Source organism: Rhea pennata, chromosome 5, assembly GCF_028389875.1.
Source record: "Rhea pennata isolate bPtePen1 chromosome 5, bPtePen1.pri, whole genome shotgun sequence".
Lineage (NCBI taxonomy): Eukaryota > Metazoa > Chordata > Aves > Rheiformes > Rheidae > Rhea > Rhea pennata.
In genome coordinates this window covers 44544103-44564306 of record NC_084667.1, presented here as the reverse complement: position 1 = coordinate 44564306, position 20204 = coordinate 44544103, and the positions used below count along the sequence as shown (strand labels likewise).

Sequence of the window (20204 nt, the reverse complement as noted above, 5' to 3'; positions counted from 1 at the left end):
GCATAGTGCAGAATTTGACCCCACAGTTAAGATGGATTTGATTGTCAGGCTAGTGAAATGCTCTATCACATTAACCCTTATCAGCCAGTCTCAAAGATTCACTTCCATTCCAGGGGTAAAAGCTTATGCACAAGCAAAGTCTTTCCTTGGGAAGTGGCGCTAGGATTTGCATACAATTGCATTTTTTTCTCTTTTTCCAGAAGGCACAAGATTTTTTTTTTTTTTTTTTTTTTTTTTTTTTGTCTTTTAAGATCTGATGAAACATCAGTGATTGAAGTATCACATTTCATATAACATATGGACAAAGAAACAAGTACAGTCAAGTTATCTTAGAGTCAATTTTCTGCCAAAGAAAGCTTCAGGAAAAAGAAATAAGAAGCAGTAGAACATATTGCTTAAAAAAAACAAAACAAAAAGGATTTAAGTGAAATGTGAAATCTCAAGGCTTATTTTCTGAAAAGATCCAGAGCTAAACTACTCTTTTTTTTCCCCCACTCCCACCCCAAAACATCCATTCAACACTCAAATACCCTCCTGTGTACCAACATACCAACTTGTTTTCACTTCCACTGCAGTAACACTGAGAATATTCCCTGTGATTTCAGACTGGTGATGGGCTACTGTGTTTTTTAAAAAAAAATGAAAGAAAAAAATCAAGCAGTACTTGCAGTGGGGTGAGATTTCATGTGTAGCAAGAACTCCCAGACATTAACTCACTAAGTAGATTAATAGCCACAGGTACTGCCACTTCTACAACCATTACCTCTTAGGCAGATAGAAAAGGAAGGGTTAGTAATGATGGTAAGACTCAGTTAAGCCAGTCTTTCCAACCAGCACAACAGTCTTCAAAGTAATGCCAGAAGCCTGCAGTAGACAAAAAAGGCTCACCTATGTGGTAGAAAACTCACCCATATCTAGATATCAGCACTTGTAAGGCTGTCAGTCATGACATACTGTATGGGATTTTGTGCAACAGAAATAATCTTTCAGAAGTTCATCCTTTCAATGGGGCATAGCATGATTAATGTAACTACAGAGAAACCTCTAGCGTAAGTGCCATGATGATGTTTTAACTAGTTACTCTGTTCCAAACTATTTACCTTTGAATTTATTGTTATGCTATTTTAAACATTCTGGATGTAACCTTAAGCTTCAGTTACAATGTTCCTTCCGTTGTATTTTTTCTTGGTTCTTCATTCATATGAAATCTCAAATATTAATTATTAAATATTAAAACTTTTGTGTCCTGTATTTAATGATCAGACAAACAAACACTGAATGCTCCAAAGTTTGTTTAAAGCTTCATATCATGGTTGTGTTATGTAGATATTTTGAGTTATGTGGATATTTTCTGCCTTTCCTGTAAAGGGGACACAGCCCACGTGAGTGAGACAAAGAATGACGAACCATGTACCTAGACAGCACAGATAAAGTAATTTATATTTAAAAGTTTCTCTTGGAAATGAAGGCTGAAACAGGCTGAATGGGAAACAAAAGATCATGCATGGTCTTTTTAGTTCTTGCAGGAGTCTACAGTTTGTCCTTTCAGCCCCTTTGATCAGCAACAGTGAAGTCTGTGCCAGCAGCTACGGACTATTGAAGTTGCATTTCAGTAGCACAGCGTAAACACATTGATTTACTACAAAAACTGCTACCACCAAGACTAATACTACTGACCAAAGTCAGCAGCACAGCAATAAACTGAAATACAAGTTTGTGTAGTTTAAGTAACTCAAGTTAGGCAGTAAAAACAACTATGTGTTATCTTAGTCTTTAGGCACTTCTATCTTCAATTATTATTCTCCTCCCCAGCCAAAGTAACATGGGTTATATAAGGTAACTCCTTTCCCTGCTCCTAAATGCTGCAGCCTCGGGTTTCAGTGGGGAAACCTAGACACTAATAGTATTGAACTGAGATAATATAAACCATATACAACAATCTGATTGTTTTCAGTCCAAGTTCTGACCTTTCACAAAAATCCCTCATCATAATTAAAAACACATCCCAGGGAAAGCTTTGTTGTGGCAAAGCTAACAGAAAGGGATAATGAGCTATTGAGTAGCTTTTTCTTTACACTTGTACCACCATGGCTGCATCTGGAAAAATTCAGCATATGCTCCCAAAACTGAGTAGTTGGGAAAACTTCACTGACCGCATACAATGGTATAAAGTCAGCCAGCTATCTGCCCACAAAGTAAGATGTAACAAGTTATGAGATGGGGCTTTTCTCTTATAAAGAAAACATGAGAGTATTTCTTAACATGACACTGTGCTTGTGTTTTTTCTGACAGTGAGCCTCACTTAGTTCCTCAGGCCTGTGGTTTTCGTATTTCACATTTGTATTGAGAGCTTTTAATTTGTGTATAAAATGCAAGTTGTATAGCTAATAGCATTGCCAACTTTTCTGGAAGTTGAAAACAGATGCATCATCCTTCAGAGGATGGGCAGAGCTTTTGTGACTGGTAACTAACTAGTGCTGAATGAACTACAACAATCCAAATGGCAAAATACTGACAGTTGTAACTCAAGAGAAACATGAAAAAACCAAAACACTCCAGGCTGCATCTGTGTAGTTTTAATTGATCAAATCATTCTGCATCTCTAGCATGCTCTAATTAGATCACTACTAGTCCAGAATTATGCATACATTTCTATACACTCAAGCTATTTCAATTCAGCAATAAATTGGTCTTCATATCTAGACATCAGTTCATACTTGGAAAAAATGTCTGGATGAATGTGAGCCAGCCTATTGCACATGCAAGCACACGCAAGCACTTTTAAGAATTTATAAATGAATATTATTTGTAATGACACTCTACTACCTTGAGAATAACTTTTAGATTTTTTGGAAACATAAAGAAAAAAAAAAACAAGGAAAATGAGAAAAATGTTTACTGAAAAAATACTTGTTGTGCCTCCTTGAGATCAAAATAATATTGACAATACCCTTATTTTAATTAACATTTCCTAGCACTGTCATAAGCAACTTAAACTCTCTACAGAGCTATTTCTCTGTGTAGTTGCTATAGGGATGTCATAGGATAACTTAGAAAAAAGATCTTTTAAAAAGGGTTCTCAAGTTTAAGAGAGAAAAACAAAAAAACAAAAATCTCACAGAGTTCAGAGCATAGGCCATACAGGAGCTTATAGAATAGAAACAAATACTTCCTATTCTCTTCCCCTTTGTTTCCCCAATCACAAAGTTACAAATCTTTTAGCTAGCTAATAGAAGTAGTCCAGGCTACTAGAGCATTATATGAACAGAAAGAAGAGCTTCAGAAGTAAATTTAGTTGTTCAAAGCCTCACGGAAATGAGCAAAATAATTGTTCCATTAGATTGAATATACAGCATTAGATTGAATATACAACATTAGCATACAAAGAGATACAAACAATGGACGACTATGATACAGACAGTCGACACTTCCCATTCAAAAATACATCGAAGAGAAGCAACAGCACAGAAACCAAATGTGATATTATGGCTTTCTGCTACACTGAAAGTCAAAAAAAAAAAAAAAAAAAAAAAAAAAAAAAAAAAAAAAACAAGCTGTGCCCTGGCCCTAGCCCAGGATGACATTTATATCTAAATGATACCAAATGATATTTTGTTTACTAAGTGAATTTTTAAGAAAACACAGTTGATTGCTGGAAATCATACCAAAGCTGCAAGTTGTGTACTGTTAAGCCTTTGTATTAAATAGCTGATTAGATCTGTAAAACCTAAGAGAAATGAACAATAGGTTATATAAATGTTCTCCAAATTGGAATGACTGTACTGCCTGGCAGCATTCAGAATTTAGTGTGCTAACCTAATGTTCTGTTAAACCAAAAGATAGTACTGGTGCCTCCTGAAATTTTTAAGCATATTGGAAGTCTGATTACTTAAACATTATGCTCGTATGCAGCTTGAAATACACAAAGGTCTAGATTAACATTCTAGTTTATACTAGGAGCAACTGCAAGTGTTACAGTTACATTAAAGAAAAAAAATGAAAAAGGGGAACATTTAGGAGTTTGGATCTCATTGCATACAAGCTGTGTAGTCTCAGTTGTCTTTCCCTAGTTCAACATCTGAGCTGACTAGTTCTCAACCTGTTCCCTTACCCCATCTAGGTGTCACCTTATCTCCGTCTCCTTTTTACAGTCCTTCTGCCCATAGGGTCAGTCCCATGTTCCTGTCCTCACATTTGTTTGACCTGTTTTTCCTCTCCCCACTTGCTCAATCCTATTCCTCATATAATTTTTCCAGCTTTCTATGGAACACAAATTATGGAAGAAACATCCTTGTGTTCTCTGTAGGTCCAGTGATTTTCCCCTTATGCATCTGAATCAAGCAAGCTATTGGAAACAACACAATCCCTCTTTTTCACTAGTACAGAATGACAACTGCTATTACAGTGTGATTCTTAAACTGGGTCCTGAGCAGGGCATACCCAACACACAAAAAGGAAAACTGCAAATGTTTAACAAGTATCTGGGCATATCAGAACTGACTGTAAGGTCCATGACTTCGTCACCTGTAAGCAAATGAGAAGGAGACATTTCATTGATGGCAGAGACCAGCTCCTGCCAAACTTCAGGTGGTAACTTTAAAAAAAACCAGAAAGACTAGAAATTCTCAAAAGAGAAATGGCTTGGACATTTTTTTGTTGGCAGAGGGCATAACATTTCCCCTTTCTCTAGCCTCACTTCTGAAGATAGTTGAAAGTCTCTGCCTTCCTCCTCCTCCTCCCGCCCCCCCCCCCCATAAGTACTGGCCTATTACAGACACAGGCCATGTCAGATTTCAGCCTGAGTAATTAACATCTAGCATGCCTTAGGCAATGACAGGATCTTCTAATCGACCATGTTAGACAGCAGCAAGCAAGTGCTGAACCTCTGTCACTAAAAACACTGAACTTCTCAGTTCCTTAATGATGGAGTTTAATGCCAGTTTAATCCCCTACTTAACATTTTAGCCTGAGTTTTGGTTCTTTAAACTCAGCTGCAGACGATGCTGACAGCAATGGCCAATGTAGCCCTTTGTGTACATCATCTGAACAGAAACTGCAGACACTCCACTAACTGCGCAGAATTTAAGAACAAAGGCATTTAGCTATGAATGAGTCAGTAAACAATTTAGCATTTTATAAGATTTAGTAGTCAGTGTAGTTTAACTATTTAGATCCCTGAATAAATTCAGCTTATGTCTGCTAGCCACAGTTGAGTCCTACTGTCATATTCTTCACTATTTGTCCCAGAAAAGAGAGTGCTGGTAAGGAAAAGATTTCTTACTGCCACTATAATACTATCATGTTGAATCAAGTTTATAGTAGTTCACAATAGAACAGCTTACATAAAAATACTGCATTATATAAAAGAACTTTTACTCTGCTAGGACCTCATCTCAGAAAACTCTTAAGAGATATTTACAGGGCACTTCCAACACAGCTGTACTGCACATCTCTCTCAAACTGAGGAGAAAATTGATTTTGTTAATGTGATTATGAAGATCAGCCTAGGAAAAAAATACTCCAGTTTGAAATTGAGAGGCCACCTATGAAGATTTATGGGTCTTCTACCTACTTGCACATCAGAAATGCCATAGTGTGAATTAACACCTGGCTGAATCCCAGAAACCTGTAATGTCATCAATACTTTTCACAGTCCTTTTATTAAAAACAGATTTCCACAGGGAACTGATGTGATACCAAAAATGCAATTCACATGTACATCAACAGTTCCCTCCTCCCTCCCACCCAATAGATGGTGCTACAGCACCCAAAACAAAATTAACCTAAGAAATATGGATTGTTATCACTCCGCACAATATTCTCAAATCCTTGTTGTAGAATATCATTCTGCTTTATTTTCTAATTAATCATTAAAACAATCCATTAAGTCACCACTTTTCATATTTGACAAATTCATCAATCTTACTTCAAATTCACCAAGTTATAAACTATTGCCACGTATTATCATTTTACTGCGCTATGTCCATGGGTAGAATCCAAAAGCAGCAACAGCTGTGAGGAAAAATAAAAAGGCTACGGTCCTCTGAAAATTTTCACAAGAAATCATGTTAATCTAACATGTGACTAAAGCCAAAGAGTGAAAATCTCTTCCAACCACACCTTCAGATGTGTCTCAGAATATATTCACTTGATGTACATGGATGTTGAAATGAACAGATTCCTCCACCAGCACTGAAGAGCAGCTGCAGTGGGAAAGCATCTGTAAGGTGCCACAAAGAAAGCAACCTTTTACAGCCACTAGTCTCAGATTACATAAGAAATGGAAAGGAGTCTTCAGTCTTTAGCATCTCCCACTCCATCAGTATTAATGGCAAACATGGCTTCAGCCTCAGGAAGACAAGGAGAGTCATAAATCTTACATATTCTGGTTTCACCTCGGCCTTTTCGCAGATACAGTCTAACAGGGAAGAGGAAACAAAACAGTTATGGATGTATAGCTTTAGTTTCAGTAAATCACCGCTATAATCATTTAAACGATAGGTTAGTACAACAACACAGCACACTGCTGTTAGAACTTTTATAAGTTTCATTTTACTGCAGAATAAATCATATGCTTGGAGAGGCTCTCATTTTTTGAAAAGCAGACTGGACATACTGTTGACAGACTTCATAGAAAAAAACCCACAGAATTTAAAGACACTTAATGTCATAAAATCCTCCAAACTAAAGCTGACAGAAGATGATAGTTATTCTCTTACCTGGTGGTGGAAGCATGTGCTATGATGTTTCCTCCAATAGGTTTTTTGGGATCTGCAGAAAACATAGCAGCTCCATCTACTTGTGCAACTACTTGGTTAGTGATCACAACTGCCACACCAAACTGTAAGGAGAGAAGCAAGAAATAGTATTCATTTATTTTCCACAATCTGAAGAAGGGGGGGGGGGAGAAAAGACACACATACATTCCTCCCATCCTAAGCACTGCTTTCCATAAATACTCTCTCATGCATCTCAAAACAAAATGGAGGCAGACACTGAGCAAGCAGAAAACCATCTGTACAAAACTGCTAAGAGAAAGAAATACAATAACCATTTCTGTAGGGAGCAGAGCATGCAGGACAGAGGGAGACTATTCATAGTTTACCTCATCTGCAAGTCGAAGAAGCATACGCAGAAATCTGGCCAGATGCATCTGTCTAGCTGACAGCTCACCTCTTCCAGAGTAATCTGTTCGGTAAAGCGCTGTGGCACTGTCCACTATCAGCAGTGCATAACTGGAGAAGATGAAGTACAAATTACTTATAAGTATTTCCAAGTAGGAACAATGATTTTGAACAATTCAGTTTGAATCTGATAGTGCCCAACTAATTGCAAGGCTGCATAAAGATTTCAATATAAGCTCTTCTCACCTGCTAGCTAGCAGAAATTACTTTTAAGAATACGGACTTGATCCGCAATGTAAAGAATACTGACTTATACAAAAAATCCCAGTAAACTCAGAGTTGCTGCATGATTAAAAACTTATCTCTATGCTTAAGTACTCTAATAAACTAGCCCAAAGTATAATGTTTTAACACCACAGGTATTCTCTGGACAGGTTCCTAAACACCTCATACTACCACCTCCTTCCTTCTAAAGGGTTTCATAAATCTTAATTTTAAACTAAAGCTGTCAGAACATGTTTCTTTAGCGCTTGGCATGCTCTAAATCAACTTTATACTATTCATGAAAGTCCTTATAAACTGGTGTTTGAAATAGTTTCTTAGGATGGCACTTGTTCTTTATAAAGCAACATCAGTTGTCACAGCTCAAGCCAGTCTCAGTCATACAATATTTCAACAGAAACAGGTATTAATTCATAACTGACTGTCCATACCAAAAGCTTATTATTTGGATTAACAAAAGCATAATCTAGTTTCAAAATAATAAAAACTGCTCTACTGGAGCTAAGAAGTGAAGATAGCAGATATATTTTTACAAAGTTAACTATAAAAGCATTTTGACATTTCATAATTACGTAATCTATGTTCTTGCACTTGCTTGTCACCTACAGGTAGCTTTATAATATGACTAAATAATAGCATAAAAATCACTCCATCCAAGTCAATCTTATTACCGTGATTCAGCCATCATTGCAGATGCTTGATACAACAGCTGGGTCTGATGATCTGTGTTAAAACCTCGAGCATATGCCACATTATCAAGGACATCACTGCCAGACAAGCCATACCTGTAGAATTCAGACAGAAAAATATTAAAGTACCAACTTCAATAATAGTACTTATCTCACATTCCTGGGAGAGCCCCAGAGGTTTTATTTTTTTTAAAAAATAAAAGCCACCACCACCAACACAACTTGGTTATGAAAAAAGTATCAACAGAGAATGATTGGAAATTGCTTTTAAAAAATATTTTACTGCCTGGGAATAGCAACAAAGTAGAACACAAAGCATGTTTTCCTCAAAATAAAACATGAGCAAGAAAACTCATCATCAAGAAATAGAATATTCTGAGTATTCCATTGTACCACTAATAAATCACTTTTAAATTCTAAGCAGATTTATGCACAGATTTGGAGTTCTGAATATGAAGTCAAAAGGTACTGAACAGTCACCCACCTGCAACTCCTCCGTAAGTGTTACACTACCAGAAATACTTACATTCAGCATCTTGCACTTAACTTATTTATATGGTCCTTTGACAGAGAGCCCTTGGGATCTGGAGAACCAGTTGATCTGAACAGTAGCAACATTTTTTCCATGAGAGAGAACATATCTAGCTTGTTCTCATTTTATGTTTCACAGTAGAGCATATTTTCCAGAATCAGAGACTTGTTGAGGTCGGAAGGGACCTCCGGAAATTGTCTAGTCCAATTCCCCTGCACAAAGCAGGATCATCTAGAGCAGGTTGCTCAGGACATTGCTCCAGTCAGATTTTGAACCTCTCCAAAGACAGACACTTCAGAACATGCCTGGGCAACCTGTTCCAATATTTGATCACCTTTAGAGTAAAAATAAACAAAACAAAGAAAACCCAAACCTTTTTCATATGCTGAAATGGAATTTCCTGTATCTCAATTTGTGCCCATTACCTCTTGTCCTGTCACTGAGCACCAACGAGAAGAGTCTAGTTCCATCTTCTTTACTCCCTCCAGGCTAAAAAACCTCAGCTCTCTCAACCTTTCTTCTATGCTCCAATCCTTCAGTTGTCTTTGTGGCCCTTCACTGGGATCATTCCAGTAGGTCTGTGTCTCTCTTGTACTGGGGGGCCCAGAACTGGCACAGCACTCCAGATGAGGTCTCACAAGAGGGAGAGCAGAGGGGAAGGATCACCTCCCTTGACCTGATGGTAACGGTCCTAATTCAGTCCGGAAAACCATTGACCTTCTTTGTCACAAGGACACATTGCTGATTCATAGTCAACTTGTTGTCCACCAAGATTTCCAGGTGCTTCTCTGCAGAGCTGCTTTCCAGCAGATTACCTTCCAGCCTGTACTGTGCCTGGTGCCATTCCTCCCCAGGTACAGGACTCTGCACTTCCCTTTATTCAGCTTCATGAGGTTCTCCTCTATCAATCTCTCCAGTCTATCTAGGTCCCTCTGAATGGCAGCACAGCCCTCTGTTGTATCAGCTACTCCCTCCAGTTTTGTATCACCTGCAAACCTGCTGAGAGAGCACTCCATCCCATTGTCCAGGTCACTGATAAAAATACTAAACACTGGATCCTATATTGACCCCTGAAGGATACTGCTAGCTACAGACCTCCAGTTACATTATGTGCCACTGATCACAACCCTCTGAGCTCTGTCATTCAGCCAACTTTCAAGTCACCTCACTGTCTGCTCATCTAAACCATACTTCCTCAGTGTGCCTATGGGAATGTTATAGAAGACAGTGTCAAAAGCCTTAATAAACAACATCCAGTGCTCTTCCCTCATCCTCCAAGCAGTATCATCATCATAAAAGGGTATCATGTTGATCAGGCATGATTTCTCTTTCATAAGTCCTATCCACTCATGCTAACTCTTGTCCTTCACATCTTTGGAAAGGATATCTAGGATTATTTGCTCCATTATATTCCCCATGACTGAGATGGGGCTGACTGCTTTGTAGTTCCCTAGATCCTCCTCCTTGCCTTTCTTGAAGATAGGAGTGCTTTCTTCCAGCACTCAGGAACCTTCACTGATTGTTGTGACTCTTCAAAAATATTTTTGAGAGCAGCTTAGCACTGACATTTGCCAGCTCCCTCAGCGCTCATGCAGGCATCTCATCAGGTCCCAGTGACTTGTTTATGCCCAGTCTGTTTAAATGCTCCCTAACCTGATCCTCCTCCAAGATAAGGTCCTCCTTTCTCCAGATAATCACAGTGGTTACAGGACCTGGAATTCCTGAAGGTTGATCTTGCCAGTAAAGAGCAGAGGTGAAAAGAGCATTGAGTACTTCTGCTTTTTCTGTCCTTTGTCACTAGGTTCCACATCCCATTCAACAACAGACCCATATTTTCCCCAATCTTCCTTTTGTTGCTGATAGATCTGTAGAATCCTTTCTTGTTGTCTTTCATATTCCACACCATATTCTACTCCAGATGGGCTTTGGCTCTCCTAATACCATCCTTACGCGCTTGAACAGAATTGCTGTATTCCTACCAGGTCATCTGGCCCTGATTCCATATCTTGTGTGCTACCTTTGCATACTTGAGTTTTATGAGAAGCTCCTTGTTCATCCACACAGGCCTCCTGCTGCTTTTGCTCGATTGCCTATTTGTTGAGATGGACCATTTTTGAGTCTGGAGGAGTCAATCCTTGAAAATCAACCAGTCTTTCTTGGACTCCCCCACTCCTCTCTCCAGGGCCACATCCCATCTGATTCTTCCTCATAGACCCCTGAATAGGAAAATGTAGATAGGATTTCTGGAAGTCTAGCATTGTGATCCTGCCTAATGCCTTGCTCCACCTCTTGGGATCCTGAACTCATCATTTCACAGTCATTGTTGACAAGGCTGCCTCCAATTTTCACATCCCTGATGAGTTCTTCCTTGTTTGTCAGGATCAGATCCAGCAGAGCATCACTGCCCCCTCATTTCTGCTTGATCACCTATGTCATGAAGTTATCATCAGCACACTCCAGAAACCTCCAGGATTTGCATCCTGCTGTGTTGCCTCACCAACAAATATCTGTGTGGTTCAAGTCCCAGGGCTGCAAACATGAGGCTTCTTCCAATTGTCTGAAAAAGGTCTCATCTACTTCTTCCTGGTCAGATGGTCACCCTGAACAGACACCCTCTCCAACGTCATCCTTGTTGGTCTGTCTGCTAATCCTGACCCATAAGGTCTCAGCTGGCTTATCACTCATCCCTATGCATTCCTACTGCTCTTTTACATAAAGGACAACTCCCCCTCCTCACCTTCCTGGCCTGTCCTTCCTAAAGAGCCTGTATCCATCCATGGCAGCACTTCAGTCTTGTGAACTGTCCCATTGCACCTCTGTGATCCCAATGAGACTGTAGTCCTGCAACTGCACGCAGGCCTCTAACTCTACTTATTTGTTCCCCATGCTACATACATTAGTGTACAAGCACTTTGGAGAGGCATATTTAAAATATCTACATAAAGCCAATTAAATAGAGAGCATTCATCAACAAGTACATTGAGCACAGAGGTATGCATCAATGGACATAAATGCATGTTCTGTTGAGAAGACTTTCCAGTACAAGAACACAAAACTTTTCTAAGTTGTCACAGTAAGATTCTACCTTAAGAGCATAGATCACAAGATTTTCCCAGTAAAGGACCACAACTATTTACAAGGAAGACTTTTACTTTATGTTATTCTTTTTTTCACAGCTGGACACCTAATTTCTCCCTTCCTAATTCCTGCAGAAATTAGACTCATTAGCTACGTACAGCTTTGAAAAGCACACTTTTAGAATCATAGCTCTCTATTACTAGCCTTACTAGCTAGTGACACCTCATGTTTGAAGGTGAACAATAACTAAACCTAAGGTTTTGAAACAAGACCACTTTGAAATACTATGTATTGGGGATAAAAGTCAAGGGTCCTAATCAAACACTTGGCAGGTGTTTGCTGCCATATATCAGTCAGTGAAAGGGAATTTGGGAGCATTCCTGTACTCACTCCAGGGAAAACCAGCAGGGGTTATATCAAACCTTTAGAATTTAATAGGATTCAGTTGGTACTGTCCCCAGCTGATTAGGAAGTGCACATTCCCTTCTAGCAGCAGAACACCGAGGGTAATGGCTTCCTGTAGAGGGACAATAACAAAATAGCTGGGGGAATGGAGAGGAAGGAAAGAGATGGGAATAGTAACACCAGATGTTTGCAGAGTGAACATCTGTAAATCAAATTAACTTCTAAATACTGCAGAAAAAGTCTCCTGATGAGACTGCCTTCCAGTAGCAGATGAAAATTCAGTATTGATACATGTCTTCAGATTACTATTTTTCAATGACTGGAACTTACTTCATTTAGGATAGCATATTGATTAGGTCATCTCCTTCTAGAAAGTAAAAGAGACTTCTCTTGTGGGTCAGCCGATGTCACATCAGTTTGATATCAAATCTTACTTGATTTTTCTAGTTATAGTCATGGAAAGGCCTACAAATACTGGCCTCACATCATATAACTGTACTACTGCTACAAAGCAGCAGTCCTACCCTTTTGCTCCCTCTGCTTTCTGCTGCTCACTCTTGTGTCCTCCTTTGCACTAGCACTAGATGCTGCCCTGCAGCGAACCACATTTTGGCTACTTGAAAGAAACTTGACAATTAAGTCTTATTCCTGTAAATGCTGGGACACAGTAAAAAAAAGGAGGAAAGCTGTTTGCTTTTCAAACTAGGAAATTTGAAATATGTATAAACATTTTTAAAACATATTTAAAAAGGGTATGCACACAGAACCTGTAAGAACTGTGAACCTGAAATCAGATCAGCAAGAGGAAAGTAGAAAAATAGTCAGTTGATTTTATTGTTGAAACTTTGCAGAACATCCCAGCCTCTGTATTCAAATCAGCTCAGCCTTTCTGCATAACTTTGGTTTGTAGCTTAGAAACAATTAATATTCACCATCATATTACTTCCAGAAGAAAGTACACAATTTACTCATACTCCAATTCTAATCAGTATTGAGGTGGAAATATTTTTAAAACTATCATATCACTGAAATTGTTAGTTTGATGCATAGGCCCAAAATCCAAACTGAGTAATTGCATTCTGCTTCCATGAAATTCCTATCCTACTTCAGTCAGGTATGATGTGTTTCACATACCATCCCAAACTGTCAGTCTAACATTGATGCACTTCAGTGATAACTTCTGTAAGACAAATAAATACTTCAATCCTAGTTCACTGAAGTTACATACACACCTTGATATTTCACCAAAACAATTATCACATAGAATTAAGTCCCAGGGAAGCAGCATTTTAATTATGAGAAATTCTAAAGACCAGAAATAACTTCTTTGCCTAATGAATGGAACCAGCACTTCAGGATTTTAAGTCTAATCAGAATCTCTATGAAGACAGCAGAATTTTTGTTGCTTTCAATAAATTTCAGTAATTAAGTTATACATTCCAATTAGCATACATAGCATTTAAGAACATTCTGAGGCAGAAGCAGGAGATGAGAAAACAGCTTTTCAATAGGACAGTGGATGCTCTCATACTTTTGAACAAAAATCAATTTCCAGCTGCTGCTGTGATGAGCTTTTTATACAGGAATCTTTGTTTCAAAGGTAATTCTATTGGCAGAATTTATGAAGAATCTTTGAACGTATTGCACTAACAATAAAACTGAATTGAAAAGGGACACTAAGAAGTGAAGACCTTATATTCCAGGGACAGTGATGCTAGGGGTTGTCACATTTAAGTACAATCCAGAAACTTTATCTATAAAATACAGCTAATGAAGTGTTCTAAAGTGCTTCTAGGTAGGCAGACTGCTAGAATGAGGAGAGCTTTTGTAGGAACAATGCTAACTGCAACAGTCCAATTAAATTAAGAGCCAGGCTGACATATACTGTGATCCTCATTAAGTAAGTAAGTTGTCCCATCATGAGTAAAGGCATTCGTTTTATCAGCTGGTGTCTATTTACTTCTAGCTGTAAATACAGACCTTTCAGCCACAGCAAGAAGACGCTCTGGACGGAAAGTGCCTTCTGTGTCAATATACATAGCTTTTCCTTCACCACCACCTCGGTCAATGGGGAGCTAAAATAAAGAGCAAATGAACAAACATGAAATAGAATAACAACAATTAACCCAGTTATTGTCTTGTAGATATTAATACAATAAATAACATACCAACTCTGCAGAGATTAAAGTTACATTTATCTGGAAAATGTGAGAAGTCAGAGACAGAAAGATTTACATTTTCAATCTCATATATCTACGTAAGGAGAACAGATGCTTTGAGCACTTCGAGCTGATAAGTTTAGGTGCCCAATGGTTTTAACTAAGTCACCAAATTGCACCCTCTAGAAATTAATATATAACCATTATTTTTTTTCAGACTAAGATTAGAAACAAGGTATATGACTCCAAACTGACTTGTCTGATAACAAGGATCAATGGAAGGCTTTTACAAAAATAAAGGAAAGTATGCTTAGGATACATTAGAAAAAAAGCAACTTGTCCAAAAAAATGGTTGGACCAGTAAGTTTCACCCCTCTTGGTGATGAGAAAGGTTCTCAGCAGTCTACAATGCCTGAACAGAAATCAAATACTTCTTTTATTTAAGATCTAGAACTAGGCTATGAGGCTGATGTGCATTAATTTTTGTTGTCAGAATATTAAGGAGAGAAAAAAAAAGCATACATCAAATACAGAAAAAAAAACAGAGAAATTTAATTGGTACTAAAGTAACCCTAGTACACAGATTAAACATGAAAGAAAAGATCTTAGCAAGTTGAAAATTCAGCTAATGGTGCTGCAAAGGCTTTTGAGGACATTTCCTGAACAGACAAAATACTCAGATTCTTTGCAACAGCTGTTTAGATACATCACATTTGTATTGCTAAAAAAAGCGTACAAATTAGCAAATAACCAAAATCTACGTTGTCTGAATTTATTAAAAGTCTGAATATGTGATTAATAAATTGGACTACTCACTTGACAGGTTACTGCCAGGGTATGACACAATTGCGTCTTTCCAGTACGAAACTCCCCAAATAGCTCTGTTATGGACCCTGTTTCTATTCCTCCTTAAAAAAGAAAAAAGAAAAGATGGCAGGGGAACAAAGATTATCATGTACTTTAGATAGACCAAGCATGGAGTATTACATTTACAGAGACTCAGCTGAACACATGCTTTGGCTAAAAGTGATCATTTAAGTTTTATGATTCTAATGGAGAAAACCGTTTTCATACTGACATCTGTTCATGTCGTAAGTAAGTTGTATTTCATGTTGCAGTTTAGGTAAGCATATTTTTGAACACGCTGAGGAGCTGAAATTACTTTTTTGTTTTTTTTTTTAATTACAACTAGGGATGGAGAGATGATGATACTCGTTTTTGTTTTCTTGAAACAGACTAGAGAATAGACTAAATAGGAAAGACATGAAGTGATCAGCTCTGGGTTTATGCATCATGACCAAAAGCTTTCAAAACTACTGCTGCAGCTTTTTAAGGAGAATTGATTGTGATACAGGAAAGAAGTACTAAGGAAGCTTTAGTTCAACCAGTAGATACAGTCTTACGTTTTTTTTTTGTACAAGTATCATGCCCTGTATAGGGGGGAAACAAAAGAAGAAGAAAAAAAAAGATAAGTAAGGATAATCAATACAGAAATAAAATTATTACCCTGAAGAAGTTTGTCAAGCTCTTTAGATCCAGTCGTGATCTGGATGATCTCTGACCTCCGCTGATGGAATTCCGTTGCTGTAGTAAAACCCATCGGAACCAGTTTAGCTGCTTCAGCCTAAAGAAAATCAAACTAAGCATTGTAAGGAATGTTCATCCCATTCATTTAACCACTCTAGTAATTAACACTGTAATTTTCTGTTTTGTGAAATGAAGAGGCAACTATAAAATTCAGTGCATACGCTTTGTTTTATAGACCACTGTGATTACTTGGTATATTTGAATAGAACTGAAATTCTGTTCAGAGAAAAGCTTACATGTCCATTTCGAACATCCCCACTCCTCCCTTTAATCCACCCTTGGGCTTAGTTCTGCATTAAAATGAAATACTCTCTAGTTGCATTCTCATGTGAAACTACAAATACTTAATATCATGCATGCCCATCCTAGGATTGCTATTTTCCTCATAGTAAACAAAAGTAAGTAAAATGTTAGAGCTAAATATTCTGCTAGCTCAGATTTATAAATCCACACAAGAACTAGTTCTGCAGAAACTTCACATTCCGAGTTAGAACACGCAAAGAAATTTCAACTCGGGGTTCACTCTCAATCCCCAAAAGTCAACTGCAGATGTCAAGATACCTGCTTATCTGAGGTACATAACTAACAAACTTGACCATAACAGAACAACAACTAGACTGGGTCACACCAGTGGTTCACCACCCAAAATCCGATACCTTGACAGCTGCCACCAGTGGAGGCTTAGGAAAAGAGCATAACAAACTAGGGAACAAGGGTCTGACTCTATCTAGTAACTCCTCTGGGTTCAGTTAGTGAGCTTCTTGACCTGAATGTTGCTCCTTTAACACTGTACTTAGCCTTCTCTGCATGCATCTTTTTTAATCAGTTCATGCTTCAGACGTCCACACTGTCTTATGACAGAGTTCCATGCCTTAACTATATCCTAGATCAAAAAGTACTTGCTTTGCTTTAGGCCTGCCTATCATAAGCCTCTTATCAAAAAAATCCTGAACTAGAAAATACAAGTCATCTTGGCTATATTCTCCAAATCTCCCACAGCTTTTACAGACCTTTTTAATAGTCCCCATCCCTTTACTATTTAAAGCTAGTCCAAGGCTATTTTGTCTTTCCTCATAAAAAAAGTCAGTTTGTATCTCTGATCCTCCTTACTGCCCATCCCAGGATATTGTTAATTGAGACCTTCCAAGATTACTGAAACAGTTTGAGCCAGCAGCCATAAGATTTCCTTAAATTTTGGGGTTAAAGCTTTTGCAAAACATCCTTACCAAGATTTTGTCAGCTTTGGCTTCACTGATACCTTTAATATTTAGTAATTCCTTCTTTGGTGCATAAGCAACAGCCTCAACTGTGTGAAATCCAGCTTCTTCTAACTTCTTCACGTCATTTGCATTTATACCACATTGCTGAAAGGGAGGTGGAGGGAGAGAAGAAAAAGACATATGAAACTCTCAGACACACACACTCTCATCTAACTTCTGCTGACTACGTTCAGCTGGCTTTGGCAGATTTGGATCAAGCTGTCATTACAAGGCATATAATGAATGTTACTTCCCTATTCACTTACACATAATGAACCATCAAAAAAATCCCTTTGCCAGTTACAGAATCAGTAAGGTTGGAAGGGACCTCTGGAAATCATCTAGTCCAACTCTCAAAAGAGTGGCCCATATGGGGATTGAACCCGCGACCTTGGCATTATTAGCACCACACTCTAACCAACTGAGTTAAACCATGCAATGCTTCTATGAGCCATTAACTAGATAGATGGCATAGAACAGGCAAATTATGTGGTTCTCTGTCTGGTTTAATAGATATGTCTGTCCTGTTCTCTGTCTAGTTTAATAGATGACCAATATAAGTTCAGGAAGGGATATGTAGCAAAGCAACATAGTACAAAACATATGTTTTTTTTTCAACAAAACACTAGTAAGAGTTTAGCAACACAATTTGCAGAAACTGCTTGTATTTAAGGAAAGAGATTAGTGACTTTCTTGAAAACTTACTCTCAAGCTAACTTTTGACATACCTCTAACCTAGATATGAGCTGTGGCCCAAAGCTCTCTTCTTCTGCAGATGTATCCACATTTGCTTCATATTGCATCTGCACAGCCATTGTATCAGATATTCAACACAGTCCTCTCTGAAAGAAAACCGAATAGCTTTGTGATGCAACATACACCATTCAAAAAATTATACATGTTCATTGTTCCAAAATATATTAACAGATCATCCAAAGCAATATGTGAGTTTTCTCCCCATCCTTATTCTCTTAGCTTGTGATACAAGTGCTATGAAAAATATCTTTTGTATGTGTTCCATTACAGTATAAATATTATATATATAAAAAAAAATCCAAACAACTCTTAGGGCATCTAATAAGAAATAATAAGAGGTTTAACAGAGAATTCTAGAATAATTTTAGGAGCAAAATATTGAAGATTTCTTCACAGGATTGCTTGTTAATAAGTTTATTACTATTAGCAGAATCTTGTTTTAGCATAATATTATGCAGTCACATAAAGTAATAGATCTGATCTTTTACTATTACTATTACTTTAGTAATATTACTTTAACCTGGCACTTGACATCATAGGCTGATTATTTCTTGAAGAGCGCCCTTGTGTTAACTACAAATGGTAGCACCTTGCAGAAGTCTGAAGCAAGCTTTAGATCCCCTCCTCCATACTCCTGCTGATATTGGAATGCAGCTGTACCACCCTTCTGAATACCAAGCTGAGGAACATGACACAAGCAGTTAAGGGTGCATCATCATATAGAAAGTTACATGCTCTTCAGGAATAACGTTCCTCATGCTGTATGGCGTTTACCTCATAGAGCTGGTAGAAGCCAGATATAGAAGTCACTGAACAGCATCTGACAGATACAAACTGCCTACATAGAGCAGACGGTGGCCTCAAGCAGCAACACAGCAGGAGCAATTATACAGTATCAGTGCAGAAGTCTACTTAGCCCAGTATCTCTTTACCAAGACCTCAAGAATAAGCAGCAGAAATCCACATGAAGCATATGGGCTCTAACCTGTCTCCCACAGCTCATCCTAATCTTTAGCGATCAGTCCCTCGAGGCATGCTATTTTATAATCCTCCTGGTCTGCCTGCCATTAAGGCAGCGCTGTGTATGCTTATATGGGGCACTCTCAGCCTTTGGGGAGCTGCCCACGCCCTTGTCCTTAACAAGGCAGCTGGTGGCGGGGGAAGGGGATAACAACGAGCTCCGCAGCGGCAGCACTTTCCTCCCAACTTTATTTTTTAGTTCGTTTCAACGGACCACGCTTTCCCCTCAGATTTGCCTCACGTAGCGCCCCTCCCCCGCCCAAGGCCTCCCTCTGAGCGGGGCTGGGCTGGACCGGGCCGGGCTATCCGGGCCCTGCTGGCCCCTCGCGCACCGCCGGAGGAGCAGAGGAGCAGGAGGAGGACGCGGTGCGGCAGCACCCCCTGCTCAGCAAGGCGAGGGGGGCGCGGCAGGGCTCCCCCCCTTCACTCACCCGCGGCGGGGCCCGGCAGAGCCCGGCCCGGCACCGCCCCCGGCCGTTACGCGCGCGGCGCTGGCCGGTTCGGAGGAGCCCGCCACCACGTCACGTGACGATGCGCGCAGCACGCCCCGCCCCCTCACGCACAGGCGCGCAGCTTGGCGGGAGCAGGGCCGGCGCGTCCAGAGATGCCTTAAAGGGGCAGCTGCCTTTAACGTTGGCTGAAAGGAAATGCTACAAGGAACCTATTTTTAAAATAATTTCTTCTCTTTGTTTATTAGTATCAAACACTAGGACAAAGTGGATCAGTACCCTGTTGTTACAGATGTTGACAGAAAACGATTCAGATGCTAGACTATGCAGCACAGTGAAAATAGCTCCAGGACAGGCTAGTTATAAATACTGGCAAAGTACTAAAGCATTTCATTAAAATGTTTATTTAACCAGTCTTAGGACTGGCAGACTCACAGGTGTGTAGACAGCATAGGCATGCAAAGGTAAAGGACACAAGATTTTAAGCAGATATGGGATAAGGATTAAATATATGAGAACACTTACAAAACTGGATTCAGGAAGGCCTGCTGGAGTCAGGATTTCAAGACTTTCCAGTTGCTTTTCAGCTACCACTGAACACTGAAAACATGGACAAGGGGGTCAGGACACACATCAGGTTCAGCCAGGGTTTCACCTCACTGCTGAAGCAAGGCATGAAAAGAACATGCACTTGTTCTGGGCTTCCATATTTTTAGAAAATCTGTTGCTTATCTATATAGATTTTTAGAGAATCTATTGCCTATCTGTAGCTATCTAATCCATCCTGGATGGTGAAGGGATAACTAACCATATGTCTGTCATGTTTGAAAGAGAAGTCTGCAGCCATAGAGGACCCCATCCCAG

General features: G+C 39.1%; 1 protein-coding gene across 1 annotated transcript; it reads right to left on the bottom strand.

The window, feature by feature from the left end:
• Positions 1 to 5818: 5818 nt before the first annotated feature.
• On the bottom strand, positions 5819 to 19400 carry RAD51 (RAD51 recombinase). Its single transcript, XM_062576783.1, has 10 exons — positions 19323 to 19400; positions 17844 to 17957; positions 17083 to 17220; positions 15776 to 15893; positions 15086 to 15177; positions 14091 to 14185; positions 8078 to 8191; positions 7106 to 7235; positions 6720 to 6841; positions 5819 to 6418 (listed from the first exon to the last, which is right to left on the bottom strand). The coding sequence occupies exons 2-10, from the start codon at positions 17928 to 17930 to the stop codon at positions 6295 to 6297; spliced, it is 1020 nt and encodes a 339-aa protein (XP_062432767.1). The 5' UTR covers positions 17931 to 17957; positions 19323 to 19400; the 3' UTR covers positions 5819 to 6294.
• Positions 19401 to 20204: the final 804 nt, after the last annotated feature.